The 27,920-nt window shown below is 46.0% G+C and overlaps 1 protein-coding gene and 1 pseudogene across 2 annotated transcripts; both read left to right on the top strand.

Annotated features, from left to right (window-relative positions):
• Positions 1–49: 49 nt before the first annotated feature.
• Positions 50–27,920, top strand: GARS1 (glycyl-tRNA synthetase 1). 2 transcript variants are annotated; one of them, XM_053359515.1, is made up of 17 exons: positions 50–443; positions 5,662–5,763; positions 6,926–7,028; positions 8,290–8,431; positions 8,903–8,991; positions 11,293–11,369; positions 12,861–13,006; positions 14,814–14,963; positions 15,690–15,852; positions 17,814–17,978; positions 18,111–18,219; positions 18,863–19,007; positions 20,973–21,058; positions 22,689–22,798; positions 23,855–23,948; positions 25,665–25,855; positions 27,620–27,920. In XM_053359515.1, the coding sequence occupies exons 1-17, from the start codon at positions 159–161 to the stop codon at positions 27,743–27,745; spliced, it is 2,283 nt and encodes a 760-aa protein (XP_053215490.1). In that variant the 5' UTR covers positions 50–158; the 3' UTR covers positions 27,746–27,920. The 2 variants fall into 2 exon arrangements, with proteins under 2 accessions (XP_053215490.1, XP_053215491.1); XM_053359516.1 differs by having other exon boundaries at positions 18,111–18,223; positions 18,867–19,007.
• On the top strand, positions 2,639–2,868 carry LOC128398575 (uncharacterized; annotated as a pseudogene).

Below are 27,920 nucleotides of genomic sequence, written 5' to 3'. Positions count from 1 at the left end.
GGGCGGGGCAGAAAAGGAGCGAAAGTGCCGCGGCGGAGCGGGCGCCGCGTCCGCCTGGTTCGAGGCGGGGCGAGAGGAGAGGGCGGCCTCGCCGGCCGGGGATTTCATCATGCTGGGGGCCGGGCCTCGCCGCCTCCGCCGCCGCCCTCCTGCGCTCCATGCCGTGGCCCCTTAGCGTCCTCCGCGCCGCCTCGCTCGGCCGCCTCAGAAGCAGCAGCAGCATCCGCAGCCTCCTGCTCAGCCCCCTCGCCTCCCTCGGCCTCCAGCCCAGCCCCGCCGGCCGGACCCTGGTCACCCGGCGCCCCGGGTCCCCCTCCGCCGTCCCTGCCGCCTCCTCCTCCTCCTCCTCGCCCTCCCAGTGGACCAGCAACCCCGGCGCCGGCATGGACGGGCCCGCCGCCGAGGCGCTGCTCGCCCCGCTCAGGCAGGCGGTGCGGCAGCAGGTGAGGCTGGACGGGGGGCTTGTTTGGAGGGGGGGTCCTTTGTCCATCAGTGGGGGGGGGGGATGTCTGCCTGTGTTAGAAAGAGGAGGGGGGACTCCGCATACTTTGGGACGGGTGCTTCTCTCATTTTCATCCTAGGATCTTGCCCCCCCCCAATCTGGATGAGGGTCTAGAATCTGCATTTCTCTCCCCCCCCGTGTGTGTGTGTGTGTGTGTGTGTGTGTATATATATATACACACACACACACACACACACACAGACATACAGTGGTACCTAGGGGTTACAGACACTTCAGGACACAGATGCTTCAGGTTACAGACTCGGCTAACCCAGAAATAGTACCTCGGGTTAAGAACTTTGCCCCAGGATGAGAACAGAAATTGTGCGGCGGTGGTGCAGCGGCAGCAGGAGACCCCATTAGCTAAAGTGGTGCTTCAGGTTAAGAACAGTTTCAGGTTAAGAACAGACCTCCGGAACGAATTAAGTACTTAATTCGAGGTACCACTGTACACACATATAAACATAATACACAGATATACACACATACTTGTATACCCATACATACGCGCACACATATCTATATCTATATATATATGCACATAACACATAGGGATAAATAGATGCACATACATATAAATAGGGATGCACACATATATCTGGAGATACACACACACACACACACACACACACACACAGACAGACAGACATATATAGTTACAAACACACAGGGATATGTCTATAGAGGACTTATCTTTCCCCCCTTTCAATAGGCTTCCCCTTGCAGTCTGGATCTGTGTAGTGGGAAAGAGGTGAATAATCGCACCTGACAGCAATACTGTCAGGCTTCAAAGACTCTTTACGCAAGTGTAAGGCCCCGCTGGGTGCAGTGGGGCTCAATTCCGAACAACCATGCGTATAGGATTGTCCTGGGAGCCTTCTGATCTGAGGATACCCAGGGACAGGATGCAGCTGCCCCTGGTTGTCCTTTATGCTTGGAACTCTGGGTGGGATTTGCTTGGGATTCTGGATCCTGGGTGTTTTCGGGGGATCCTAACCAACCCTTGATTTGCGTGTCGTGATGTGGCGTTCTTTCAAAACTTGATTTAGGACAGGTGCTTCCTCTGGATCCTTCCTTTGTTTGAAGCTTTCTCATCCTAGTCATCTTTCTCTGTTCCGACTTGCGTGTCACTCTGCCCCCCATTCACGGTGTAGCTGTAGAATTAAGAGAGACATACAAATGCTTAATTCCTGGTTATTCTCCAGAGCTTTCCCCTGTAGCTTTGAGGTGTGTAGGAAGTCACCATTGCTTTAGAAAAACCCCCCCTTCAGTTACAGATCTGTTTCTACCTAAAGTTAGATTCATACAAACATTCCTTAATCCTGTTTCAGGAAAGTCCTCATGTACATTTGAATTAAAGTGCTGTGTCTTTTTGCAGCATTCCTGTTCTCATAGAGAGCCAGTTGTGTGTGTGTGTGTGTGTGTGTGTGTGTGTGGCGCAGTGGATCCTTTCCCCAGGTTCCTGAGATTTGTCTTATGTTACAGCTAATTTCTCTGCTGCATTTTCTTTCATATAACTAGGTTCCTATATTCCGTTTGGGTGGGTGAGATTTACCTGAACATAGATCTGGGTCTTTTGTTAGATTCCTGCCTTCCTCTTTATAAACTCATATGCTTCTCTGCAGTTCCTCTCCCACTGTGATAAGCTGAGCTGAGAACAAGACAGATATGAACTCTTTCCCCCTGCTGTCCCATATACTGTGGATGGTCTTTCCTCTCATTTTCTTCAGCTGGATTGCTCCAGCTGTTTACTCTCTAGAGGAATGTGTTTAAGGTCCCCTTTCCTTCCTACAGTGTGAAATGATGATTCAAACCCATTTTTAGCAGAGTGGAGTCCACACAGAGCATCGTTTTCTTCTCCCGCATGTCTTACACAGCACAATGCTCTATACATATCTATTAAGAAGTAAGCTCATTGGGTTCAGTGGTCCTAGGTTAGTGGGGAATTGCAGCCTTAGCTTTCGACAGAGTTGTTTCACTTGGAATGCTTTATTCCTAATGAACCTTTACCCTGCCCCTTATGACACTCCTTTTGTAGACAGATGTGATACCTTGCAGTAAGGAATTGAATCTCTGCGCTCTCTGATTCAAAGATCTGTAGCCACTTTTGTTCATTTGAAAAGAAGCAAATTAAGCATTTTCTCATGGTCTTTTGGGTAAGATCAAGCATAATATATGTTCTTATCAGTTTAATAGGCTGTTCACTGCTTTGGGGGCCTTTAGGCTGAAAAGCAGTTTATATAAACAAATTGTAGTCGTAATAATACAATGGTTGTAAGGATTTGGGGATATATTTAGACTCCCAGTAGGGATGAATGCCTATTGATAGACAGTGCTGCTTTAAAGCACTGTACTGTTAAATTTCCTTAACTTTTTGTGTGGGGGATTTCACAAGGTGGAGATGAGCTTTGCTTCCCCACATACCATCTGACTCTCAGATCTGCTTGGTTCCTGCAATACTCTTTTATATCTTTGCATCCTGGAGGGTGTATGTCTATATATTCCAGTCTAATGCAAAATTGGATCTGTTTGGTTGTTTCACAACTGAGCAGAAGGCCCTGCATACCCATATTATTTATATACCTGATCTTTAGATACATGGCTATTTCTGTGTAAATTCCCCATTATGCCACTAAGTTCACAGTCTATTCTTGCTTAGCTAGTCATGTAAAATGGACTCAGATCGGTGTCTTTACATAACTGGATGGGTAGCATCTTAATTAGTGTATGCTTCAGCTTTGTTTTTCTTGTGAATCATCATACACCATCCCAAACTACCTGGTTATAAGGAGATCTTGCTGAATCAGGTTCTGGTGGCTTGATGCAAGAGTCGGAGGTTATCCTTTAAAAAGAAATCTCAATAGCTGACACACAAACACAGTACGTTTTCTTAAGCAGGAATCTTCCTGCTTTCTCGTATTTGCAATAAGGAAATGCTGAAAGTAAAGCTTGGTGTGAGAAGGGACTTTTGCCAGGCACAGAGAGTGTGCTGTGTGATGTGAAATTAGCCTGGCAGAGATTAAGATCTGGTGAATGAAGAGGAGGTTGTATGGACTGTTGGCTTGTCCCCGTCATTAGGGAAGGAAGAAACACTTTAATTACACCTCTGGACAGATCTCCTTGAGTGAGAAATCAGTCCTGGGCTGGGTTAATGTTTTCCTCCTGCAGCAGTGCCTGATGCAATAGGCTTCTGTGTTAGAGGGGTGGATCCCTTTCCCTGCCATAAGGGACAAAGCTGCAGTGAAATCTGCCACATCAGTCTAGCTCCGTTGCACTTTCTTTGGGTTGGGCAGGTTCTCTCAAATAAATGAATCCTGTTGGCATTTCCTTCCTCTCCCTCCCCCCCCGCCTCCCCCTGCCTCAATTTCTGCCTTTTTCCTGTGTGCTCTGGACTTTCTCTTTCTTGACATGCGAAACTACAAATGCTGCTGGCTTTTTAAAAATGCATGCCCCCCCCCCTTTCATTACTGGTGACTGCAGATTTCAAATGTCTTTTTAATATTGCTTTCCTGAGATTTTATCTCTCAGCCGACCCCCTCTTCCTCCCTTCTTCTCACTCCCTTCTTTTCTAGCTTAAAAAAACAACCTTCAGTTCCCTCCCTTCTGCCACGTTAGCCTGCAACTGCAGTGACTTCGAGTCAAACTTTCACATTCAGAATCAAGCTCGTTGTTAGTCTGGCTGCAGCAATGGACGCTGTCGGGTTTCTCTTTCGCTTCCTCCCTGATGCGTTTGTGGTCTGTCATGCTTGGCGTGCCTGCCTCTTCTTTGATTAATCTCATAAGGATGGAGATTTCTTTCCACATCTGAAGCTCTTTCCCTCCCGCTCATATTTTCCTTTGCCCTCGACTTCTGCTCTTCCTGCCAGCTGCTTGTCAGTGGAGCGAACGGTTTACCAGTGTAGAAAGGACTTATTATAAAAAATGCGGTCCCATTTGAGACCTTCAATAAGGGAAATCTGTTTAGGGGGAAGATTGATGCTAAACTGTGATGTGTGAAACTAGGAAGGTGATGGAGTTTAAAAAAATATGAATCTAATCCTTAAGGCATTCTGCTAGTCCGATGCCCTCCAGATGTTTTGGACAACAACTGGCTGGGGCTTATGGGAGTTATAGTCCAAAACATCTGGAGAGCACTAGGTTGGCAAAGGCTGTCGTGGGATATATCCAGCTAAGCCCTTGCATTGGTTTCTTCAGCTCCATACAATCTCACCTGCTGGGAGCAGTCAAGACAGTAGACTTACTGAGTGTCGACTTTTGTGTATGCCCCTCCCCATATATGCACTTACCCACCTAAATCTGGGGAACTGTGATTGTGACTCACCAGGGTTTGTACCCTTTGTGTATATATTCACTGCAAGACTCCATATGCATAATTTGTGACAAACTACTTGGGAATTCTGAGTAGGATTCAACCTGGGACTTTTGGAGTTCTATCCACCTAAGTTTCACAATAACGTTGCCCTGCTCTGTTTTCCATATAAGGAAAAACTAGTATTGAATTTTGTGTGGAAACTGAAGTGTGGGATATAAGACCTATGGTGGTTCTTAGCCATGGGACCCAGTAGATACCATGTGGAAGGGACATTTGTCATAGCCTATCCTCCCAGGACTGTTGTGAATGTGAGATAAGAAATCCTAGTAAGAATGACTTTTCTAACCTACATTCTTATCAACCCACGGTGAAACCATCCTTAAGCCTTTATCAAGATGTCTGCAGTCAGTTGCATTGCTGTCTTTCAAAATCATATGGCTTTTATTGAAATGCCGTAATAACTTGCTTCTGTCAATTTTTTTTTCTTGTTTACTGTCACATCTTTCAGAAAATCAATGATACCGAAATGCTGGACACACTTCCTAGAAAGTAAATTGCGTTCACACAGTGGGACTTGACTTCTTGGTAAACGTACATAGACTGTGACGCACCACACGCAGTGCATTTCTTTGTGAGAGCTCACCTCCCCACCGCCTTCAAAAGGCAATTGTACTGGTTTAAACATCATTGTGGGTCAGGTATCGCTTGCCCCTCAAATCCATGTGTAGTGAGTTTAAGTGGCAGAAAAGTGCTGTTTCTGCTGGCAATTCCTCCCTGCCACCGGCTATGTTCATGGGATTTCTTCCAGAACTGAACCTGTACTGACTGTTTGCAATTCTTTTTCTAGGGCGAACTTGTTCGAAAGTTGAAGGAAGAGAAGGCTCCCCAGGTGGATGTAGACAAAGCAGTAGCTGAACTCAAGGCTCGCAAAAGAATCCTTGAAGCAAAGGTGAGCCTTGGGGGTCAATTTTTTTGTTGACTTTTGGTTCCTGCCCGCCCCCCTTATGCCAGAGTAAATGACCAAGGTTTAGGGTTGCACTGACAAGTTACAATGAATTTCAGACTTAGGTGCTTCCTGTCCCCTTTTATTCTTCCATTGTGTCTTCAAGGAGGTGGCTGGAAGTTTCAGTGTCCATTTCCAGATTAACCATAGTTCAGCATTTCCTTCAAATGCCAAACTGTGGTTCTTCTTCATTATGGCTAGTGATGGCATGCCAGATTCAAAGTGTTGGTACTCATGGGCGGAGACTGTCATGTCTTGGGGGCCGTATAAACACCTATTTGCATTTTTCTTCTTTCTTTTCAAACATCATTTAAGTTTTTGAAATTTGGCATCCCAGCTATGTTAGGCTTATTAAAATTTTGCATTGTTTCCCAATATGTAAGTCACACAGTGATCTGCAACCACAGTAAAGTACGGAAATATAATCACACGGAGATTATTAAAAACATATTTAGCAATGTTGTTGGTGCTATATTATCTTTGAGGAGAGCTGGTCAGTTTCCTTCTGGTGCTAAATAAATGCATGTTAGTAATAGGACTAACACTGAGATCCCTTTTTTCAGTAGCACCCGTATTATCAGCAAATTTCTCGAAGGGTGTATATTGATTGCACCATATCTATAGGCTTCTTTCTAAGCCATGTGTTTTTGTAAGCTATCCTCCCCCAAGCTGGTGCCCTCCAGATGTTTTGATCTGCAATTCTCATCAGCCCTGGGTAGTGCAGCTGTGTTGGGTGGGACTGATGGTCTTGTAGTCCAAAACATCTGGCGAGCACCAGGTAGTGAGAAGCCTTCCCTAAACACTTAACTGAGGACTTCAGCTACTTTTCTGGAGGTTTTTCCATCACTGGCTCCTTGTCATGTGCACTTCAGAGTCCTGGCTCTGATGCAGCTGAAAGCAGCGTGCCCTATGACTGTGTTTAAAAATAGGTTTTACAGATGTTGGGCAGCTTCAGATACAAGCAGAAGACATCCAGCACTATGCTGCTTTATGCAGGGCAATGTATCTCTAAAGAGGGAGGTGTGTGTGCTACAGAGAGAGAGAGAGAGAATGAATCAGATCAGGGAAGATCTATTTTAGTTGAAATCTATCATTCGTTTTTTTACAGGAGCTGGCTTTGCAGCCAAAGGATGATATCGTGGACAGAGCTAAAATGGAAGATACTCTGAAGCGAAGGTTTTTCTATGACCAGGCTTTTTCTATTTATGGAGGTACACAATTTATAATTGTAATTGTGGGCTCTTTAGAGCATGATTTCTGTGTTCTTCACCATTTATTTATTTTTGCAGTCTTAGGCCATGATAAAATGCACAATACAGGATGTAATGGTCAGTTTTAAACATAAGGCAAGCAGTAACATAGAAATCAGATTTAACAATAAAAATAATGAAAGATGTCAGAGATCTAGCTTACCGTCTGCATTAAGCTGAATGGTGCTAAAAATTTTAGGTGGGTGTATAATACTGTCAGGGGATGCGGGTGGCGCTATGGTCTAAACCACTGAGCCTCTTGGGCTTGCCAATCAGAAGGTCGGTGGTTCAAATCCCCATGACGGGGTGAGCTCCCATTGCTCGGTCCCAGCACCTGCCAACCTAGCAGTTTGAAAGCACACCAAAAAGTGCAAGTAGACAAATAGGTACTGCTCCTGCGGGAAGGTAAACAGCGTTTCTGTGCGCTGCTCTGGTTTTGGTGTTCCGTTGTGCCAGAAGCGGCTTAGTCCTGCTGGCCACATGACCTGGAAAAACTGTGCGGACAAATGCCGGCTCCCTCAGCCTGTAAAGCGAGATGAGCGCCACAACCCCAGAGTCATTTACGACTGGACATAACTGTCAGGGGTCCTTTACCTTTTACCTTTTATGATATTGTCATTCAGTGCAATTTATTGCTTGGGTCTAATTCTAACACTGCTCCATAGTACATCATGAGCAAATTCTTTTTATGGGTTTAAACTTCATAGGAATTTTATTGGAATTTGTAAATTCCCTTTGAGGAGAGCCTTTGCTTTACTTAAATCTATACAAATGTTATATCTGGTTTTTGTAGGTTATTTTAGACAGGTATTACTGTAACAGACCTTTTAATCTCCACTAGTGGAGCAAAATACTTGCAATGTAATCCTATGCACACTTACCTGGAGTTGTCTCACTGATCTTGAGCTCAGTGGTGCTTGCATCCTAGTAAAAATTGCCAGGAGATGCTTCTCTCAATGTCAAAAGGAAGTTTCTCATGGTTGGATGAGTTAATTGCCTTAATCTGCAAAAATTGAACTGTGTAATTGCCAGCAGTAGTAAGGAGATAACAATGAATTATGTTCTATGTTATGGCACTAATAAAATGTTGCAAAACTTTTTGTAATTCTCATGTTGTAGATTTCAGACCGGAATTCTGTTTTTTTTACTTATTTATTTGGAATGGTCTGTGTGTGTGTGTGTGTGTGTGTGTGTGTGTGTTCACAGCTTGTCTCTCTTGCAGGTGTGAGTGGCCTGTATGATTTTGGTCCTGTGGGTTGTGCTTTGAAGAACAACGTAGTTCATGCCTGGAGGCAGCATTTCATCCAAGAAGAGCAGATTCTTGAGATAGACTGCACCATGCTCACGCCAGAACCTGTTCTGAAGTAAGTAGCATGTCACCCTACTGTTGTTGTTGTTGTTGTTGTTGTTGTTGTTATTTATTATTTATTATTAATTATTATTATTACTGAAGTTTTTTCAGTTCTACAAAATAAAGTGAAAAAAGAAAGAGTGTGATATATATATTGCACTCTTTTTGTATATATATATATATATATATATATATATATATATATATATGCACACATGTGCTTATATAGGTACCGCTGCAGCGGGAAGGTAGATGCCAGCTCAAGAAGTTTCCTGAAGTATAACTCTGCCATTTTGCGGAATGTGAATTCTACCACAGTAGTACCGCTTTTGGTTTACTGAAAGCAATCCATTAAGTCTGTGATATATCTTTTTAACCACACACTGTTTGGGTAGCTTTGCACTGTGAATCGGTTTATAAATCTACCAATGAATAAAAGAAATCTTGATGCCACGCGCGATGACGCTACTCTTGACCATTGCAGGACCTCCGGCCACGTAGACAAATTTGCAGACTTCATGGTGAAGGATGTGAAAAATGGGGAGTGTTTTCGAGCTGATCATCTCCTGAAAGGTATGCTGTGCTGCGAGAGCAGGACTGGTTTCACTTGTCCCCCCCCCCCGCCGCCCTTGCCTCAGCACTGATCTAACAAATGTTTTTAGATTGAAAGTTATAATCTCTCTCCTCTCCCAAGCGAAAGCCAAGTTAGCATAAGCCATGTATTATGCTGGGCTGGCATATCTTCAGCACCGTATTTTCAATATCCTCCCTCCTTTCTCTGCAGCTGTCAGGGCTAGAAATTTGCCTGGAAACAGAATGCTGTCTTAAGAGTGACTTAGACAGTTTCTAATCCTTTTTTAAGCCATCCAGGTTGGTTGCCATCCCTGCCTCTTGTGGAGTGAATGCCACAGTTTAACTATGTGCTGTGAAAAGACGGTACAGTCATACCTCATGTTACGTTTGCTTCAGGTTCAGCATTTTCAGGTTGCGTCCCGCGGTGACCCGGAAGTACTGGAAATGGTTACTTCTTTTTTTTAAAAAAAGATATTTATTAAAATTTCCAATTTTTATACAAACAAAAAGCAAAAAAGTTTAAAAACACATATAGTTCACAATACTTAGTTTTCAATGACATATTTCCCTGACCTCCTCATACCTCCCCTTCTTGTAGTCCAATTCAAATTATTTATTCAGCAAATCCTTATCTCAAAGCATTACAGCTAAAAACCCCTTAATTTCTATCCGACATCATTCAACATTCATTAATTTTACAATATTTCTGTAAATAGTCCTTGAATTTCTTCCAATCTTCTTCCGCCGACTCTTCTCCCTGGTCACGGATTCTGCCAGTCATTTCTGCCAATCCCATGCAGTCAATCATCTTCATCTGCCATTCTTCCAGGGTGGGTAAATCTTGCATCTTCCAGTACTTTGCAATAAGTATTCTTGCTGCTGTTGTAGCATACATAAAGAAAGTTCTATCTTTTTTTGACACCAACTGGCCAACCATACCCAAGAGAAAGGCTTCTGGTTTCTTCAAGAAGGTATATTTAAATACCTTTTTCAATTCGTTATAGATCATTTCCCAGAAAGCCTTAATCTTAGGGCACGTCCACCAAAGGTGAAAAAATGTACCTTCATTTTCTTTACATTTCCAACATTTATTATCGGGCAAATGGTAAATTTTTGCAAGCTTGACTGGGGTCATGTACCACCTGTATATCATTTTCATAATATTTTCTCTTAAGGCATTACATGCCGTAAATTTCATCCCAGTGGTCCACAACTGTTCCCAGTCAGCAAACATAATGTTATGTCCAACATCTTGTGCCCATTTAATCATAGCTGATTTGACAGTCTCATCCTGAGTGTTCCATTTCAGCAGCAAGTTATACATTTTTGACAAAATCTTAGTTTTGGGTTCTAACAGTTCTGTTTCCAATTTAGATTTTTCCACCTGGAAGCCAACTTTCTTGGAAAGGGTTACTTCTAGGTTTCATCACTCGCGCATGCACAGAAGTGAATCGCGACCCGCGCGTGAGCAGACACAGGTTGCGTTCCTTTCAGGTTGCGAACGGGGCTCCGGAATGGATCCCGTTTGCAACCAGAGGTACCACTGTACTACTTCACACAGCAGAAACTACAGAATTCACTCCCACAAGGAATAGTGGCAGTCACCCTGAGGGTCACCAACTTGGGTGGTCTTCAAAGAGGATTAGACAAATTCATGGAGAGTAAGGCAATCATTGGCTACTAGCCATGACAGCTATGCTCTATGTTCACTTTATGTTCACTGGGAACTCGCAGGTTTGGTGGATTTCTGTTGCATCTGGTTGGCTGCTGTGAAAACAGGATGCTGGACTACATGAGCCTTTGGCCCAAACCCAGCAGCAGCTACTTTTTGTTCTTATTCTGTGAAAATGATACTAGAAACATTAAATTGTGCCAGCTCTGGGTGGGCTGAGTATCTTCTATCCTTGAACATGTTGGGAGAAAGGGCAGAGCCAAATTGGTTTCCCTGATTCGGTTGCTTTCAGACATTTATCTTCAAAAACTCCTTTCTACATTGACACTCAAGTTGAGGAACCCTCTATGCAGTATAGAGAAGCCTGGAGGGTATTTGAGCACAAGTCTGACCTTGAACTGGGAGCATGGAACTCTCTCCTATAGCTGTGCTTTGCAGAAGGAAGTCACTAATGATGGATACGATAGACATGTTTCTCTGAGAAACCTATCATTACTGATCTCCGCTTTGGGGATCTTGGGGGCTCTTCGGACACCTATATTTGGAAACTGCCCATCTAGTTCTTAGAATCTGCATTCTGGTGGGCTTTGTGGTAGGCCACGAATGCTTCTTTCTGCCTTCTCTTGCAGCTCACTTACAGAAGCTGATGTCGGACAAGAAATGTACAGCTGAGAAGAAGGCTGAAATGGAGAATGTTCTGACACAGGTCAGTATGTGGCTGTGCAAACGGAGATGCAAGCTTTCAATTATTTACTTCGGATTCCCTGGGAAGAATTAAGACACTGGACGAACTTGGAAGTTGACATCTCACAAATGAGTTTTCTACAGGGCGAATTCATTTGGTGGAGTGGCTGTGTGCTTTGCGTTGCGGTGTGTAGATTGTAAAGGTTTGTTCCACATACCTGCTGGGAATCTATTACAATTGCACAGTGGTGGGCAATTGGTTCCATGGTTCCGTTACAGGCAAATTCAGAGCTCCGCATGTAGTGTGAAGCCTATCAAGTAAGAAACTTCCTCCTCCCCTTTTTCTGACCTTTGAATAATTTCTAGTCCTGCTTGTCCAAATCTGTGCAGCTGACATTTGTGAAACTTGCTTCTCCGTAGATTGAGCAAAGCTGAAAGGGAGCTCTTAGCTGATCCGTGCCTATATATGTTTTCTTTTGCTTTGGATAAAACAAGGTGGATGCTGGGATAATAATAACAACCTGGTGGGGGAACTGAGATTTGTCAAGCTGTAGCTGTGACACCTGCCTGTGTTGAGCGTGGCCCAAGATTCAGTTGGCTTGTGGCACTTGGCCCTGGCTCACTTGGCCTATTCATTTTTTCGTTGACCCAGTGTGAGTAAGAAGGGGAAGGAATGGATATAAGCAGCTGGAGCCCCTGTGGCCATGTTTGCTTCCCCGAAGAGAACTCATCATTTCTCAAAGCAGGTTCAAGAGGGGTGTGTGGCGGAAACACACAGCGGGACTTGATAGCTGCAGTGTAGGCAGTCGACGCTTGCACTGCTGTCGCCCATCCTCTCCCGACTGGGTCCTCCTGTAGAAGTAGCTGTTGGCCAGAGAAAGGGAAAGACGGACCACCCTCCTTCCTAGGAGGCATTTGCAGCAGTTCATAACCTCACAAGAAAAGGAGAAAGGGTTGTTCCTCCTTGAACCCATTGTGCACTTATCTCGACATCCTTTAACTTGCGGGTTTGGTTTCCTGATTCTCACAAACAGCTGACATTGGGTTGGGGCATGAAAATATAGAAGGATTGTGGGCTTTTTAATTTACTTTCTGAAGGAGGGAGAGGGGGAACCTGTGGCCCTCAAGTTCTGGTTGGCCTTCACTCCCATCAGGCAACATGGTCAGCAGTGAAGGATGATGGGAGTTGTAGTCCGGCAGCATCTGAAGGGCCACAGGTTCCCCAGCCCAGCTCTTTCCCTGCCATCCCTCTTCATAGCACGCTTTGGGAAACGCGTGACAGTGTTTCTGTTTGTCTGTGTTGCTCTGGCCCCTTATCCCATCACCAGAATGCCCTTGTAAGAGGCTGTGCTGGCAAATCTATGCTTGTTGCTTCCCCCAGTAAAATGCCAGGATTAATGCTTTGCAGTTTCTCATAACGGGCTGGTGTCTTTTTAAAGAGGAGACAGGGTGGATAGAGTTAAGTCTTTGCTGCAGGTTCCTGTGTTAAATGCCTTTCATGTTTTGCTCCTAGTTGGACAACTACGGCCAGGAAGAGCTTGCGGATCTGTTTGTAAACTACAACGTGAAGTCTCCCATTACTGGAAATGACCTCAGTCCTCCGGTGTCCTTCAATCTTATGTTCAAGACATCTATCGGGCCTGGAGGAAACATGCCAGGGTAAATTAAGCATGGATGTTGGCATATTTCTTGTGACCTACTGGGCTTGGCGAGGGTGACTGACTCGTGCTACAGTTAAATACATTCCATTGTGTTCTTCTTATAGTCACCTAACCCTCCCCAGGAGGAGGTCTTGGGGATCTTCAGTTTGTTTGGGGTGGTGTGTGTGTGTGTGTTGCTGAACCTACCAGTGATGGAAGAGGGACTGGGGTAGCGATGTATAAAACAATTAAGACTGCTCCCCACACCCCAAACCCGCAAATTCTCAAGCGTAGTGGTTTTTCCCCACATGCGATTTGGGAATTCTGGGGTGGGAAGGTTTAGCAAGGGCTAGGAGTCATGGAGCTAGGAATGAGCTAAATTCCAAAAAAATTGCTTGGGAATTGATCCCTGAGCCTTTGACAGGAAATATTTGCACCAGGCCATGGTAGTCAACTCAGCTCCATGTGAGGTGTTTTTGTTCTTATCCTAATATAACATAAGGGTGACAAATTTACTGCTGTGTGGGTTATTTGCAGCAGATGATCTCTCTTTGACTAGACCAGCCTTGCAATCTTTAATTTTATTTTAATTTTATAGTTGGAAGGGGTTCTGAGGGTCATCTAGTCCAACCCCCTTCAATGCAGGAATTTCAGCTAAAGCATCTGTCAGAGCTGCCCGAGGTCCCAGCTCACAGAGGACCAACGCTGCTTCGTTGTTTAGTATAAAAGTCTTTATTGAAGTTCAGTTTCACTTCCACAGCCGCAGCGTGCAGCACTACGTCTCAAACTTTAGACCGCCAAAGCTCTGTCTGAATCTCCTCCCCCCTGACACCAGTTTAAGACTCTAGCCTTGCTCCACCTCTTCCTTTGTTCTTTTCTCCTCTGGGTCCGCCTGCCCGTCGGGGTCTCGCCCTTCCTAGACTCTTCTGACGCTGAGTCCCCTGACTCTTCCCCCTCCCTCCTTCGGGCTTTAGGACCTGGCTCCCAATCCGGGTTTTCTGCTGTCCCGCGCGCCTGCACATTTGAACTTGGCGCGCACGCCCAGCCTCCCACTTTCCTTCTGACCGTTACACTTGTGTCACTGCTCCCTCCTTCGGGGAGGCTAGCTGGACCTGGCCTTCCCTCCGTTTCCCCACTTTCCGACGGGGGCGTGGTCAGCCCTGACTCATCTTCTCTCCCCGCTGGAGGAGAGGCTGGTCCTGACTCATGTGACTCTTCCCCCCCACTGCGCTCTGGTGGGGGGGCTGGTCCTGATCCTCCGCTGCTGCTTTGGGAGTCCCCGCTGGCCCCTTGCTTCTGGTGCGTCCCCCCTGGGACCCCCCCTTGCTGGGAATCTTCTGATTCACTGCAGAAGCTCATGGAATCTCTCGGGTCACTGTCATTCTCCCCTGTGCTTCTGCTCCTGAGCCCCTGACAGCATCCATGACAGATGAGCATCCAACCTTTGCTTAAAAACCTCCAAGGAAGGAGAGCCCACCACCTCCTAAGGGAATCCATTCCACTGTTGAACAGCTCTTGCTGTTGGAAAGGTCTTCCTGGTGTTTAATTATGTGGCCGTAAGACGGATAAGCAGCAATGATGCCTCAGGCTGTCAGCTACTTGTATCATAGGGTGCAGTAAAGCAATAAAGTGAAAATTGGTTTAAAATCGAACAGTATTTAGTGTTCCTGTTCCCAGAAAAACAAGCACAGGAGCAGGAAGACGCTGAGACTATGGAACCAGATGCAAAAAAGTTGAGGAACCAGGCTCGTCTGCTCTCAGGAGAGTTATTTCCCTGCTTCTCAGTTGGTTTCATTGTTGGATTTCATTTGTGTGTTTTTTTTAAGTTACCTGAGACCGGAAACTGCGCAGGGGATCTTCCTGAACTTTAAACGCCTCTTGGAATTTAACCAAGGCAAACTTCCTTTTGCTGCTGCTCAGATTGGGAACTCCTTCAGGAATGAGATCTCTCCTCGCTCAGGCCTCATTAGAGTCAGGTACTGTAAGCATTTTTCTATGACAGTTTGTGAAAACTACACACGGACTTTCTCTCTCTCTCAACTTGTAAGGGAATGGAACCATGGGTGTGTCTTCCTAAAATGATCCCCATGCAGTCACCTCTCTACATGTTGATTTCACAAAAGGCCCTGTTGCATAACCTTTGGAAATATTGACGGCACTGTCTGTGGCATATCATAAATTTGTGAATATTTGTCATTTTTACTTTGCTTTACCGCATTGACTTTAACTGGACCCCCAGAAGTAGAACATTTCGAAATGTAGATATTTGGTGTGGGTTTTTTGTGAGGAAGGGGAAATGGTTATAGGTAGACGGGTTACTGTTGCAACTGTCTTGAGATTTTCACTGCACTTATTTGTTCTTTGGGTGGCTAAAAAGTGGTGGACCTTTTATATATTCTCTGTTTGTTCTCTTTACAATTGAATATATAATTGTATAATTTATAATTGTGTAATTTATAATGGAATATATGGTGCCAAATGCTTGCAGCTTTAGCATGAACTTTGCCCTTGGATTCCCTATCCCAGTGTCCACTGGGTGACTCCAGCTCTCTGAGTCTGGGACGCCACGAGACATTGAGATGGCTTAACCTGTGTACGTGGTGTTGTGCAGAGCTTGTGGGTTATTTCACCTTTATGGGAGATGCTATAGTGGCTCTCAAACAGAATAGCTACTAAATCCAGGGCATGCCTTTGTCTTTTAGAGAATTCACAATGGCAGAAATTGAGCATTTTGTGGATCCCAGTGAGAAGCATCACCCTAAGTTCCAGAATGTAGCAGACCTTCACATCCTCTTGTACTCTTCCAAAGCCCAGACCAGTGGGCAGTCGGCTCATTCCATGCGTCTGGGGGATGCTGTTGAGCAGGTACTGAAAGTGTGTTTTGCAGCAGAAGCATGTGAAGGAAATGTGGAAGAGAACACTAGATGAATTCTGCTAGATACTCACCTTTGTGGAGAACTAGATGAGGTCTGCATATTGCAATTTCTGAACAAGAAGCAACACAGATTAATTCTGTATTCACTTTACAAGTTTAGCCTTAACTATGATGGAAAGTATCTGGTATCTGAAGAAGTGTGCATGCACACGAAAGCTCATACCAATAACAAACTTAAAGGTAAAGGGACCCCTGACCATTAGGTCCAGTCGTCGCCGACTCTGGGGTTACGGCGCTCATCTCACTTTATTGGCCGAGGGAGCCGGCATACAGCTGGTCTTGTGGCCAGCATGACTAAGCCGCTTCTGGTGAACCAGAGCAGCGCACGGAAACGCCGTTTACCTTCCCGCTGGAGCTGTACCTATTTATCTACTTGCACTTTGACGTGCTTTTGAACTGCTAGGTTGGCAGGAGCAGGGACTGAGCAACGGGAGCTCACCCCGCCACGGGGATTTGAACAGCCAACCTTCTGATCGGCAAGTCTTAGGCTCTAGGCTCTTAGAGACAAACTTAGTTGGTCTCTAAGGTGCTACTGGAAGGATTTTTTTTCAAAAAATTTTTTGACTATGGTAGACCAACCCGGCTACCTACCTATAACTTTGGTGGAAAGTCTCAGCACCTTTCAAGAACTAAAATCCTGATTTTCCAAGACACAGACATGTTGGGTTTGCTGTTACTACATGTAGGAATCTTCACCACGTTGACAAAAAATTGAGCTTCTGATAACCATTGTTGAGATTTGGTTGTAGGCCCCCTGCTCAGCTGTGAACAAGCCCTTAAAACACCTTGGCATCAAAATCCTGTGGAATTGATAAAAAGATTGGTCCTAACTTAACTTTCCTTATTCAATACATGGAGGATGCTGTTGAAATTTCATGGAAAAGGGCCCGGTATTTTATACCACAACTCAAGGAGTTTGAAACTCCCTTGGCACCAGGCACGGTTTGCGACCGGCGCAGGTCCAGTTGCGACCATGTGGAGATCTCTGGTTGGTGACCGGGGAAAGCAAAATGCCACTCAGAGGAGAATCTGAAATATTGTCCTTGAAGCTTGAATTTGTTTTATTCTGGATCGTTTGATTTGAAGTTTGAATGTGTTATATACCGCTTTGAGATTTATAAATATAAAATATAAAGCGGTATAGAAATGAAATGAATAACAGCCACAATAACAACTGCAATAGAAAAAACTCTATTGTAAAAAAAGAGGCACCTAGACATTCCATTGTGGCAACCGCAACCTAGGTTTAAGGTGCCATTTGGCGATTAGCTTATACAGTATATAGAATCATAGAATCATAGAGTTGGAAGAGACCACAAGGGCCATCGAGTCCAACCCCCTGCCAAGCAGGAAACACCATCAGAGCACTCCTGACATATGGTTGTCAAGCCTCTGCTTAAAGACCTCCATCTGAGCTTCTAACACTGAACACAAGGTGTTCAGTGTTGTTTAGTCGTTTAGTTGTGTCCAACTCTTCTGACCCCATGGACCAGAGCACGCCAGGCCCTCCTGTCTTCCACTGCCTCCTGCAGTTTGGTCAGACTCATGCTGGTAGCTTCGAGAACACTGTCCAACCACCTCGTCCTCTGTCGTCCCCTTCTCCTTGTGCCCTCCATCTTTCCCAACATCAGGGTCTTTTCCAGGGAGTCTTCTCTTCTCATGAGGTGGCCAAAGTATTGGAGCCTCAGCTTCAGGATCTGTCCTTCCAGTGAGCACTCAGGGCTGATTTCCTTCAGAATGGATCGGTTTGATCTTCTTGCAGTCCATGGGACTCTCAAGAGTCTCCTCCAGCACCAGAATTCAAAAGCATCAATTCTTCAGTGCATATTTACTTGAGGAAGCAGTTTTTGGCTTTTGGCATCCCATCTCTCTCTCCCCCCCCCCCCTTCAGGGTGTAATCAATAACTCGGTGCTCGGTTACTTCATTGGCCGCATCTACCTCTACCTTGTCAAAGTCGGCATCTCTCCAAACAAGCTGCGCTTCCGACAGCACATGGAGAACGAAATGGCCCACTACGCCTGCGACTGCTGGGATGCAGAGTCCAAAACATCCTACGTAAGTAATTTGATAGCCGCTGCAGAGGCTTCTGTATTAATCGAGGGGAGGCCGGGGAGAGGAGAGAGTTTGGCTAACTCACGCGGCGGTGTACTGAACAGAGGTGAATCCTCTTTTTTTTTGGTCTTTCAGGGATGGATTGAAATTGTTGGCTGTGCTGACCGCTCTTGCTACGACCTCTCTTGCCACGCCAGAGCCACCAAAGTTCCTCTTGTAGCTGAAAAGCCTCTGAAGGAACCCATATCCTTTCAGAAATAAAACAGTTCTAACTGACGGGGAATCGGGCTGGAAGGATGTGCGGGTTCACCTAATGGATTTCCGTTTGTGAGGCTGCTGGGAGTAGATTCAGGAAGCTCTCTTGAAGCCAGGATGGGTAAAAATCAATGATATTTTACATATACACACAACACACACAGATATGATTCTTTTTATTTAAAACAGCTTTTTTTTATTTAAATCGGATTTTAAAATAAAATGCTTTTGGGGGGAAACATCTTTCTAAAGATACCGTATTTTTCGCTCTATAAGACGCACCAGACCACAAGACGCACCTAGTTTTTGGTGAAGGAAAACAAGAAAAAAAAATATTCTGAATCTCAGAAGCGAGAACAGCAAGAGGGATCACTGCGCAGTGAAAGCAGCAATCCCTCTTGCTGTTCTGGCTTCTGGGATAGCTGTGCAGCCTGCATTCGCTCCATAAGACGCACACACATTTCCCCTTGCTTTTTAGGAGGGAAAAAGTGAGTCTTATAGAGCAAAAAATAGGCTAGTTTTCTATTTCAGTTACATTAGAGTCCAAAGCCTATTCATCTGGAAATAAGGATTTGTTTTAAGTTTTTCACGTTCCTCCTGTTCCCTTGGGATTCCTTAACGTAACCTGCACAAAACAGCCAACGTCGTTCAGTTCGAAGCAAATAAGGGAGCCATTGGCAAGGCTTACAAGAAGGACGCTAAACTGGTGCTGGAATACCTTTCCATCTGCGATGAGTGCTACATCAACGAGATGGAGAAACTGTTGAACGAAAAAGGGTAAGTATTTGAGCCTGAGGGAGGTGAATCAGGCAATTTCCACCCACCAACTTGTGCCGCGATGCTCAGATTGGAGCACAAATAACTTGCGACTGAATTGTCACCCAGAGAGTGCTTAGGTTCCGGGGCTTCGCTTTCTGATCTCAGGCTATCTCGGGTTTTGTTGACGATGCGGCTGGCAAACTGTCATTTGTGTCAACTCTGTAGTATGTCTGCAGAAATCTTTGTTTTTCGTAGATGAAATTTGCTCTTGGATCACAAGAACCAGTAGTACATACTGTATCTTTCACTATATAAGACGCACCAGACCATAAGACGCACCTAGTTTTTGGAGGAGGAAAACAAGAAAAAATATATTCTGAATCTCAGAAGCCAGAACAACAAGAGGGATCGCTGTGCAGTGAAAGCAGCAATCCCTCTTGCTGTTCTGGCTTCTGGGATAGCTGCGCAGCCTGCATTCACTCCATAAGACGCACACACATTTCCCCTTACTTTTTAGGAGGGAAAAAGTGAGTCTTACAGAGCAAAAAATACGGTATATCCTCTTCCAGCACACTCAAGAGCTTTGGCAAGGGCGAAAGAGCATGTGAAAGATCTGAAAAAGCCTGAGCAATTTTTACTTAAAAATTTGGATTAGAAGATGAAAGGAGACTGAATCGGCCACCAATCAGCAAAGGCTCCCAGTTGACCCTCCTTTTTCTTCATTAAAAAAAATCACAAAATCCACAGAAGTATGCTCATTTGCCAAGGGGTCAGTAAACTTTTTCAGCAGGGGGCTGGTCCACTGCCCCTCAGACCTTGTGGGGGGCCGGACTATATTTTGAAAAAAATAAAAATGATTCAAGACCACCACGAGCCCTGGTGGCTGCTTACCTGTGTCCTGCGAGTGACAGGGGCTGGCGGTGGTGCTGGAGGGATGATGAGCAAGGGCTCTGGAGAGGGGCTGCTTAAAATGGTGGCTTCTCAATCGCTGCTGCTGCTTGCTCCAACAAAGCCCAGCCTCCTTCCTCCTCTAGGCAGGGCAGGGAGAAGCTGGAAGGGAGGAGGCGCTGCTGCTGCCGTGTGAGGGAGAGGGAAAGAATGCGTGTGCTGGTGATCCACGCGGTGATTCCTGGACCATCCGCGGGCCTGATCCAGAAGGCAATTGGGTCTGATCCGGCCCGCGGTCCTTAGTTTGCCTACCCATGGCCTACATCCGCATTAGAGCAATACCTTTATTAGGCTAATCAGTATGTTGCAAAATTGATTTGACTGGGTCTTTCCCCCTCTATATTCTCCATCTGCAATACTTTCCTCCAATTCCCATAATCCCCTTCATTTCATGGATTGCGTTTCCCTACTAGTGCCTTTTAAAAAAGGAACAAAACATAACAGATTTCTCCCCAAACACTCTCGGAACAAAAGGGAGAAATAATTTGATTTAGCCTTGGCTCTGTGTTTTGAGACGTTAATGATTTTATTGTACACCACCGTAATATTTTGAGTTGAAGGTTTATAGTAATTCCGATAGATAAATACGTAACCACCATTTTTGTTAGCATTTGCTGTATTTACTTAATTTCTATAATCCCTAATCTCAAGATGTAGTATTCTAAACTTCCTGAGCATAGTGATCGTAGAGGTTAGGAGTTGGCAACCAAGCGCCAAGCCTGTGGAGATGATGTTGGACTGTCTAAATTCATTGAATGAAGCTTGCAGAGAAGGATTACCTGCTCTTCCTCAGCTGTTTACTTTCAGGAAGTATATACCCAGTCAGGATGTTGTTAGGGATCCTTGAGCTGACCTGGTTGTTCATTCATAACTATTTTTTGAAATGCCTTTGATGACCTTCAACTTCTCCTGGCATCTGCTGGACCTGCTTTTTGAACTGGAAGGTCACTGCTGCTGCTGTTTTCCTTTAACTCCACAGATTCCTCTGGAAGGAAAAGAGCCTGGTATTGATTCTTAGCCCCCTTTTCTTTTCAGGGAATTTACCTTTGAAACGGAAGGGAAAACTTTTCAACTAACAAAGGACATGGTCGGTGTGAAGAGGTTCCAAAAAACCTTACATGGTAGGTCTCCCTGTGATGTTAGTTTCTGTTTGCCACTGTGCAGTGCTTTGGAGTCACAAGACTCTGTTTACATTCCAGAGACATTCCAGGCTGTTGGAAGTCTCACGGAAGACGGGAGACGGATGTGTCGTTACTGGTTTCCTGTTCCTTTGTTTTTTTCAGTTGCTCTCTGCTTTCACGGAGAGAGGATGTATTTTTCTGTCTGCGTAGCTTAGAAAATAAAGCATAGCGATGTAGCCATAAATCTCTTCACTTCCGCGTGCTGCTTTGATTCTCTGCTGAATGGGAATGTGCCTGGAGCCTCATCAAAGGCTCAGGTCGTTAATCACGTCGGAGGGTGATTCCAGAAGATGAGCTTTATCAGCTCGGTTGAACGCAGATTCCAACATGTACCTGCTGCTATAAAATAGTAAAGATCACAGCCAGAAGACTGTCCCCTGCCCCAAATCAGTGGGAGACTTCCTTTCCATTCACTGTAGCACATCTAATTGCAGCCTTATGCAGTTTTTCTTAAATTTGGGTCCTGCAGCTGTAGTTGGACTACAACTCCCATCTTCCCTAGCTACCCAGGACCCCAGCGGTCAGGGATGATGGGAGTTGTAGCCCATCTACAGCAGGGGACCCAAGTTTGAGAAATGCTGGAACGGCTGTTTTTCATCAGCAGCGTGACAAGCACTGAAATGGCTTCCTTTTGGTCAGGGGGCACAAACCACCATTATAAATGTGATCAGATGCCATTCACTTGGTTTGACTGGGATGCGCAGTTCCCATGGCAGTGCCTTACCTCTGCTGGGGCCACTAGCGTTGATATAATTCAGGCTTCCTCAACCTTGGCCCTCCAGATGTTTTGAGACTACAGCTCCCATCATCCCTGGCCACTGGTCCTGCTAGCAAGGGATCATGGGAGTTGTAGGCCAAAAACATTTGGAGGGCCAAGGTTGAGGAAGCCTGATCTACCGAATTTTTTGCCGTATAGGGCGCACCGGCCCATAGGGCGCACCTAGGTTTTTTTGGGGGGGGGAAATAAAGAAAAAAAATATTATTTTTCCCCCCCAGGCGTGGGGCTGGGGTGGGGGAAGCCCGAGCTTCCCCCGACCCCAGCCCCCAGAACAGGCTGCTATCCACAAGCCTTGGGAGCCCGGCAGGAAGTCGCGCCGGGCTCCCAAGGCTTGCGGATATCTGCCCGAAGCCTGGGGTGCGCCCCGCTGCGCTCCCCGGGTTTCGGGCTGCAGGCTGCTGTCCAAAAGCCTTGGGAGCTCAGCAGGAACTCCCGCCGGGCTCCCAAGGCTTGCGGATAGCTTCCTGAAGCCTGGAGAGCGAGAGGGGTCAGTGCGCACCGACCCCTCTCGCTCTCCAGGCTTCAGTGAAAGCCTGCATTCGCCCCATAGGACGCACACACATTTCCCCTTCATTTTTGGAGGGGAAAAAGTGCATCCTATAGGGCAAAAAATACGGTAATTGCTCCGTACGGTGAAATTGAGAGAGTAGTGTTTGTGGGCGTTACAGTGGCAACCTTGGAGCCCTGTCGCTGTTGGGCAGAATTGTTATGAACACAAAAAGCTTCTTCCATGGCTTCCAACCTGAGTTGGCCTAGCAAAACATACCCTTTTTTTGCCTATCTGTTTTCTAGTGGAAGAGATTGTCCCCAATGTGATTGAGCCTTCGTTTGGTATCGGAAGAATCATGTACACGATATTTGAGCACACGTTCCGCATCCGGGAGGGAGATGAGCAACGGACGGTAGGAAGTCCCATCTGTGACTTTGGTCTGGTTTCAGAGCTCATGTATGTCGATGGCTTCCTATGGGAGGCTCTGCGGATTTTGTAGCCTCAGCACTGTAGGCTGGATTTGGGCATTGCAGACTTGGCTTAGAGCCTACTCAGCCCCCAGCGGCCTTGAGTCATAGCTCTTTCTCTCCGCTCCCTTTCTCCCGTCTGTAAAATGGGAATAAAAGTAACCTCACAGACAAGCAGCAATTGTGTTAGGCTACCTGGCACAATTATGACTTCCTGCACACAATTCATTTCCAGGTATGCAATTCATGTTTCTTGGAGTGTGCAAACAAGTGTGACAGCTGCAAGCACATGACTACCTGATCAGTTTGCTTGGGGCACGTGAAACACTTGCACCCCAACTCCACACTCCACATGTCATGATAAGCATTTTCCTACTCAGAATATTTCTTTTTTGGAAATCTGAAATGTATGAAATAGCTCTCTAACTCTGGAGTGTTGTAAAAAAAGTTAGGCTTCCAGCCTTAGTTTTGAAGGTAGAAAACATATAATTTGTTGTCTGTTAAATGGGCATATGTTTCTATGCACATATCCAATATTTGTATATATGGAAAGAACAATTTGGTCACCTGGAGTGGATTGTATGAACACAAACATAGGTTCTAGCTTTCTGTATTTAATTCCCCCCGATCCTCGGTAGCTTCCACTCTGCCTATTTTTCTGTGCCCTTTGCCCCTCTTAAGAACATTGAGGTTCAGCTCTTCCTTTCCCATTAATTGCGTGGAGGAATCTGGACTTGGCAAAAAAGAAAGAAAAGCATCTGCAGCCGAAGGTCCAAATTGCAAGATCAAAATGAATGTTCTTTTCACTACTTAATCAGAGCACAAAATCAGAGTCTTCTAGTCACATAATTCATAGCATACGTAGAGCAGAGTTGATGGGGGTGGGGGGGAACCTTCCAGTTTACCCCTAATTCCCATCAAATTCAGATGAAGACTCTTCCACTCTGGATCTGTTGGTTTCCCCTGCCTGATCACCTGCTTCACTTTTCTCTCTCCACCAGTACTTCAGTTTCCCTGCTGTGGTGGCGCCGTTCAAGTGCTCTGTCCTTCCCCTGAGCCAAAACCAGGAATTCATTCCGTTTGTGAAGGAACTATGTGAGTAGCTCCCAATGCTTCCGGGCTGACCTGTGTTAGCAAAGCTGCAATTGCATCAATGAATTGGGAGTGTTCAGTAGGAAAGGGGATTGACCAGTTTGTTTCTTTTTTTACACGATTTGTTTCACTGATGTGACTTCATTGTGCTTGAGCAGAGGTGGGGAACCTCTGGGGCAGGTCTGAATGCAACCCTCTGGGACTCTTTTATCTGTCTCTCAGGACTCTTCATCCCAGACCTTGCCCCTCACTGGCCTTGCCTTGCCCTATCCTGGAGTGCTTTCAGCTGACCAGCATGCTTGCTTGAACTGTGATCATGCCTCTTGCTTGCTGGATGGAGAGATGTGTGGATGCAGAAACCACTGGCACAAGTGTGGAATGTAGCCTGCAGTTGCACCTGTTGCTCTGCTTGCTTTTGCCTCTGGCTACATCCATCTGCAGGGACGCGGGTGGTGCTGTGGGTTAAACCACAGAGCCTAGGGCTTGCCGATCAGAAGGTTGGCGGTTCGAATCCCTGTGACAGGGTGAGCTCCCGTTGCTCGGTCCCTGTTCCTGCCAACCTAGCAGTTCGAAAGCATGTCAAAGTGCAAGTAGATAAATAGGTACCACTCCGGCGGGAAGGTAAACGGCGTTTCCGTGCACTGCTCTGGTTCGCCAGAAGCGGCTTAGTCATGCTGGCCACATGACCTGGAAGCTGTACGCCAGCTCCCTCGGCCAATAAAGCGAGATGAGCGCTGCAACCCCAGAGTCGGTCACAACTGGACCTAATGAACAGGGGTCCCTTTACCTTTTACCTTTACCGTACATCCATCTGCTGGCATGTGGCCCTCAGGAGGTTAACTCTGAGGGAATGTGGCCCTCGGGGTGGAAAGGGTTCCCCACGCCTGTGGTTGAGCATTCCCCAACAGGAAAAAAACCCACAACTGGCCATGGAAACTGGTTCATATTTAGGATGCATGCTTCCCTTTTGGCTTCAGGTGCCCTTTGCTCAGTTGTTCGAGCACAAGACTCCTAATTTCAGGGGTTGTGGGTTCGAGTCCCACATTGGGCAAACGATTCCTGCATTGCAGGACTAGATTAGCCTCGGAGTCCCTTCCAGCTCCACAATTCTATGATATTTCGTTTTGGCATTAGGGAAGGCATAATGTATCCAAAGGGCTTTGTGGTCTCATATATTGTATGCTGCAGTACAGTGGTACCTTGGTTTGCAAACAGTCTGGTTTGCATACATTTTGGATTACAAACACGTCAAACCCAGAAGTGTGTGTCCCGGTTTGCAAACTATTTTTGCATTACAACTCCCGCTTTTTTTTTTTTTTTGGATTCCGAAGAAATTTTTTGGGGAGGCCCCATTGGCGAAAGTGCTCCTTAGGTTACAACCTGTTTTGGTTTACAAACGGACCTCTGGAACGGATTATGGTTGTAAACCAAGGTACCACTGTATTCTAGTTCACGGCAACGACACTGAATTTAGTTTCCAGTTACAGCTGTCTCTCTCTGTGCGTATATGTGGTTTAAATTAGACATTCCACCCCATTCTCAAGGGCTGCGCAAATATCCAACCCTTTAAATAAAACAAACTTGGACTTGAGTTTGATCAGCTGAGGTTTCCAGTCATCCTTCTTTGGGGGACTCCCATTTCTTCTCTTCTCCCATTTAAATTCTCTATAAAGCCAGCCGACTCAATAAAACGACGCACACCTTTGTTTCCTCTTGCAGCCGAAGCCCTCACAAGAAACGGGGTCTCCCACAAGGTGGACGACTCCTCCGGATCCATCGGCCGGCGCTACGCCAGGACGGATGAGATCGGTGTGGCTTTTGGGATCACGATTGACTTTGACACGGTCAACCGGTCACCGCACACGGCCACCTTGCGAGACCGCGACTCCATGCGCCAGATACGAGCTGAGGTAGGCTGTGCCCTTTGCGTTGGGGCGGGGAGCAAGTTGGAGGTTCGAGACAAGCAACCGGAAGGGAAAGGTGTGGAAAGTCCTGCTTTCTTTGAACTGTGGCCCGATTGGGGCCAGGATCAAAGTGGGTGCAGGTAGAAGCAGAAGGAGCTAAAAACACGTTGAATGGAGAATGAGACAAGTCCACTCTTACAACCAGTGGTGGTTGGGAGACAGCATAAGGCAGCTGTCCTGTGTTCTCATCCTAAGTCAGGTCATTAGTCCATCTAGTCCAGTATTGCTTACACCGGCTGGCAGCAGCTCTCTAGGGTTTCTGGCTGCGTCCATTTCTGGGCCAGCCTGAAAATGCTGGAGTCCTTCTGCGTGCACAGTGTCTGGTGGTGCTTGGAGGACGGATGGCAGATTGAGGTTGAATCCTGACAAGACAGAAGTATTGTCTTTGGGGGAACGGGGCGGGCAGGTGTGAGGGACTCCCTGGTCCTGAATGGGGTAACTGTGCCTCTGAAAGACCAGGTGCTCAGCCTGGGAGTCATTTTGGACTCACAGCTGTCCATGGAGGCGCATTGTGTGTCCAAGGGAGCTGTCTACCAGCTCCATCTGGTACACAGGCTGAGACCCTACCTGTCTGCGGACTGTCTCGCCAGAGTGGTGCATGCTCTGGTTATCTCCTGGTTGGACTACTGCAATGTGTTCTATGTGGGGCTACTTTGAAGGTGACTCAGAAACTGCAACTAATCCAGAATGCGGCAGCTAGACTGGTAGCGGCCGCTGAGACCACATAACACCGGTCCTGAAATACTTACATTGTCTCCCAGTACGTTTCCGAGCACAATTCAAAGTGTTGGTGCTGACCTTTAAAGCCCTAAATGACCTCGGCCCAGTATACCTGGAGTGTCTCCACCCCCATTGTTCAGCCCTGACACTGAGGTCCTGCTCCAAGGGCCTTCTGGCAGTTCCCTTTGTGAGAAGTGAGGTTGTAGAGAACCAGGCAAAGGGCCTTCTCAGTAGTGGCGCCCACCATGTGGAACGCCCTCCCATCAGATGTTAAAGAAGTAAACTGCTATCTGACTTTTAGAAGACATCTGAAAGCAGCCCTGTTTAGGGTAGTTTTTAATGTTTGATGTTTTATTGTGTTTATTATTCTGTAGAGAACTGTCCAGAGTGGCTGGGGAAACCCAGCCAGATGGGCAGGGTATTCTTCTTCTTATTATTAATAATAATACCTCTGAACCATGACCCTTCTGTGTTCATGGGAGAGCAAACACCAACTGCAACATGCCTGTAACTTGAGCCTCAACAGATACCTTTATTTCAAGGGTAAGGATAGGATTTTCCTGGGCTCCTTATTATAATCCAGAAATATCCTGAGAAAAAGGAAGCAGTGCCCACGCAGTGAGGCTGATGGGAGTTGTGACCAGTGAAGCAGAGAATGCACACAAGAATTTTAACTTGTGGTCTGGTGTGTGTTTATCCTGTCCAATGCGCCAGTCGGTAGAGCAGAAGACTCTTAATCTCAGGGTGGTGGGTGCCACATTGGGCAAAAGATTCCTGCATTGCAGGGGGTTGGACTAGATGACCCCCTTGGTTCCTTCGAACTCTACAGTTCTAAGAAGGAGCCCACCCATTGCTGGGTACAACTGGCTGCCTACATTCTGCAACGGTTCAGTCTCAAGGGGACTAAGCCCCATAGTTCTTCTGAGAAAGTTGATTAGCTCTGTGTTGATCCTGGAGTCTGAAAGTGCCCTTTCTTCTTCCTGCTTCCAGATCTCTGAGCTTCCCACCATAGTTCGGGACCTTGCAAACGGCAACATAACCTGGGCTGATGTGGAGGCCAAGTATCCACTCTTCGAGGGACAAGAGACTGGCAAAAAGGAGACAATAGAGGAATGAGACAAACTCCCCGGAAACTTAACAAGAAGTCAACTTTTTACTGTTCATGTTAATATAAAATTCATCATGTGTATTATTCAAAACAGGGACTGTCTGGTTATCTCCCCCTTGACTTCCAATTGCTGCCTAATTTTAACTCCCAGCTCCAATAAACACAGTTAAAAGACTAAAAACA

Source organism: Podarcis raffonei, chromosome 12, assembly GCF_027172205.1.
Source record: "Podarcis raffonei isolate rPodRaf1 chromosome 12, rPodRaf1.pri, whole genome shotgun sequence".
NCBI classification, from domain to species: Eukaryota; Metazoa; Chordata; class Lepidosauria; order Squamata; family Lacertidae; genus Podarcis; species Podarcis raffonei.
Note: the sequence above shows the minus strand (reverse complement) of the source record. Positions and strands in the feature narration are given on the sequence as shown.

Bases quoted from the DNA above. Each gene is read 5' to 3' on its own strand.
- GARS1 (XM_053359515.1), top strand. From the start codon at position 159: ATGCCGTGGCCCCTTAGCGTCCTCCGCGCCGCCTCGCTCGGCCGCCTC. The intron at 8,432-8,902 runs GTAAGTAGCATG...TGACCATTGCAG, and splicing joins ACGCCAGAACCTGTTCTGAA to GACCTCCGGCCACGTAGACA. The intron at 11,370-12,860 runs GTCAGTATGTGG...TTTTGCTCCTAG, and splicing joins TGGAGAATGTTCTGACACAG to TTGGACAACTACGGCCAGGA.